Source organism: Microtus ochrogaster, unplaced genomic scaffold (assembly GCF_000317375.1).
Source record: "Microtus ochrogaster isolate Prairie Vole_2 unplaced genomic scaffold, MicOch1.0 UNK209, whole genome shotgun sequence".
NCBI lineage: Eukaryota > Metazoa > Chordata > Mammalia > Rodentia > Cricetidae > Microtus > Microtus ochrogaster.
In genome coordinates this window covers 70355-72661 of record NW_004949307.1, presented here as the reverse complement: position 1 = coordinate 72661, position 2307 = coordinate 70355, and the positions used below count along the sequence as shown (strand labels likewise).

The 2307-nt window shown below is 67.3% G+C and overlaps 1 protein-coding gene across 1 annotated transcript in view; it reads right to left on the bottom strand.

Annotated features, from left to right (window-relative positions):
- Nucleotides 1-2307, bottom strand: part of Cfp (complement factor properdin) — a 22953-nt gene that overhangs the window by 16723 nt on the left and 3923 nt on the right. Inside the window, exons 3-4 of the mRNA XM_013355593.1 lie at nucleotides 1720-2284; nucleotides 530-683 (exon numbers count right to left, since the gene is read on the bottom strand). Of these exons, the coding sequence (XP_013211047.1) occupies nucleotides 530-683; nucleotides 1720-2284 (719 nt within the window). The remainder of the gene's footprint in view (nucleotides 1-529; nucleotides 684-1719; nucleotides 2285-2307) is intronic.

Sequence of the window (2307 nt, the reverse complement as noted above, 5' to 3'; positions counted from 1 at the left end):
CCCAGCACCCAGAATGACTGAGATCCCAGCACCCGGGGAGTACTCAGCACCCAGCACCCAGCACCCGGGGAGAACTCAGCACCCAGCACTCAGCACCCAGCACCCCGGGGGAGTACCCAGCACCCAGCACCCAGGGGGAGAACCCAGCACCCAGCACCCAGGGAGTACTCAGCACCCAGCACCCGGGGAGAACTCAGCACCCAGCACCCAGGGAGGACTCAGCACCCAGCACCCGGGGAGTACTCAGCACCCAGCACCCAGCACCCGGGGAGTACTCAGCACCCAGCACCCCGGGGGGAGTACCCAGCACTCAGCACCCAGAGGGAGTACTCAGCACCCAGCACCCAGGGAGAGAACTCAGCAGCCAGCACCCAGCAGCCAGCACCCAGAACTAAGAGCCCAGCACCCGGGGAGTACTCAGCACAGCACCCAGCACCCAGAAAGTACTCAGCACCCAGCACCCAGCACCCGGGGAGTACCCAGCACCCAGCACCCGGGGAGGACTCAGCACCGAGCACCCAGCACCTACCCGCAGGCCCGGCAGGGGCCCCCGTCGCGCTCCCGGAAGCCGTAGGCGGGGTTCAGGCAGCAGTCCTCCGCGCTGACCCCGCCCCCGATCGGCCCCGCGCAGGCGCCCGACGCCTCCTCGTAGTGGGCGAAGCAGAGCACGGGGTCGGCGGCACCTGGGGGAGGGGGGAGGGGGGGAGGCCGGGACAGTCAGGGTGCTGTGCTGAGTACTCCCTCGGGTGCTGGGCTGGGTCGGTTAGTCCCCCTGGGTGCTGTGCTGAGTCCCTTGCAAGTGCTGTGCTGAGTCCACCTGGGCGCTGTGCCGAGTCCTATCCTGTGCTGGGTGCTGTGCTGAGTCTCTCAGTCCCCCTGGGTGCTGTGCCGAGTCCTATCCTGTGCTGGGTGCTGTGCTGAGTTCCCCTGACTGCTGTGCTGACTGCTCCTGTGTGGTGGGTGCTGTGCTGAGTGCTACCGGGTGCTGGGTGCTGCGCTTAGTCAACCTGGGTGCTGTGCTGAGTGCTGCCGTCTGCTGGGTACTGTGCTGAGTACTCCCTCGGGTGCTGCGCTGGGTCACTTAGTCCCCCTGGGTGATGTGCTGAGTGCTAATGTGTGGTGGGTGCTGTGCCATGTCCTTCCAGGTGCTGTGCTGAGTCGCTTAGTCCCCCTGGGTGCTGTGCTGAGTCTCTTAGTCCCCCTGGGTGCTGTGCCGAGTCCTACCCTGTGCTGGGTGCTGCGCTCAGTCCCCCTGGGTGCTGTGCTGAGTCTCTTAGACCCCTGGGAGATGTGTGGGTGCTGTGCTGAGTCCTACCCGGAGCTGGGTGCTGCGCTCAGTCCCCCTGGGTGCTGTGCTGAGTCTCTTAGACCCCTGGGAGATGTGTGGGTGCTGTGCTGAGTCCCCCTGGGAGCTGGGTGCTGCACTTAGTTCCCTTGGGTGCTATGCTTAGTCCCCCAGGGTGCTGTGCTGAGTCAACCTGGGTGCTGTGCCGGGTCCTACCCTGTGCTGGGTGCTGTGCTCAGTCCCCCTGGGTGCTGCGCTGAGTCTCTTAGTCCCCCTGGGCACTTTCCTGAGTTCCCCTGGGTGCTGTGCCGAGTCCTATCCTGTGCTGGGTGCTGTGCTGAGTCCCCTGGGTGCTGTACTGGGTGCTACCGGCTGCTGGGTGCTGCGCTGAGTCCCCCTGGGTGCTGTGCTCAGTCCTCCCCTCACCCGCTTACCCGCGGCCGGCAGGAGCAGCAGCAGCAGCAGGAGCGACCCCAGGGCCGGCATCGTTAATCCGCTGGGTGCTGTGCTGAGTCCTCCCGGGTGCTGTGCTGAGTACTCCGTGTGCTGAGCCCCGGGGAAAAAAGAGGAACCCGGGGTCGGGATGAGGAAGTAGGCGGGGTGGGGACGACTTCCGCTGTGACACCAGGGCGGGGTGGGGACGACTTCCGCTGTGACACCGGGGCGAGGGTGGGGGGACGACTTCCGCTGTGACACCGGGGTGGGTGGGGGCGACTTCCGCTGTGACACCGGGGCGGCGGCGGGGACGACTTCCGCTGTGACACCGGGGCGAGGGTGGGGGGACGACTTCCGCTGTGACACCGGGGTGGGTGGGGGCGACTTCCGGTGCAACACCGGGACGGGGGTGGGGACGACTTCCGGTGCAACACCGGGACGGCGGTGGGGACGACTTCCGCTGTGACACCGGGGTGGGTGGGGGCGACTTCCGGTGCAACACCGGGACGGGGGTGGGGACGACTTCCACTGTGACACCGGGGCGGGTGCAGGGGACGACTTCCGCTGTGACACCGGGGCGGGGGTGG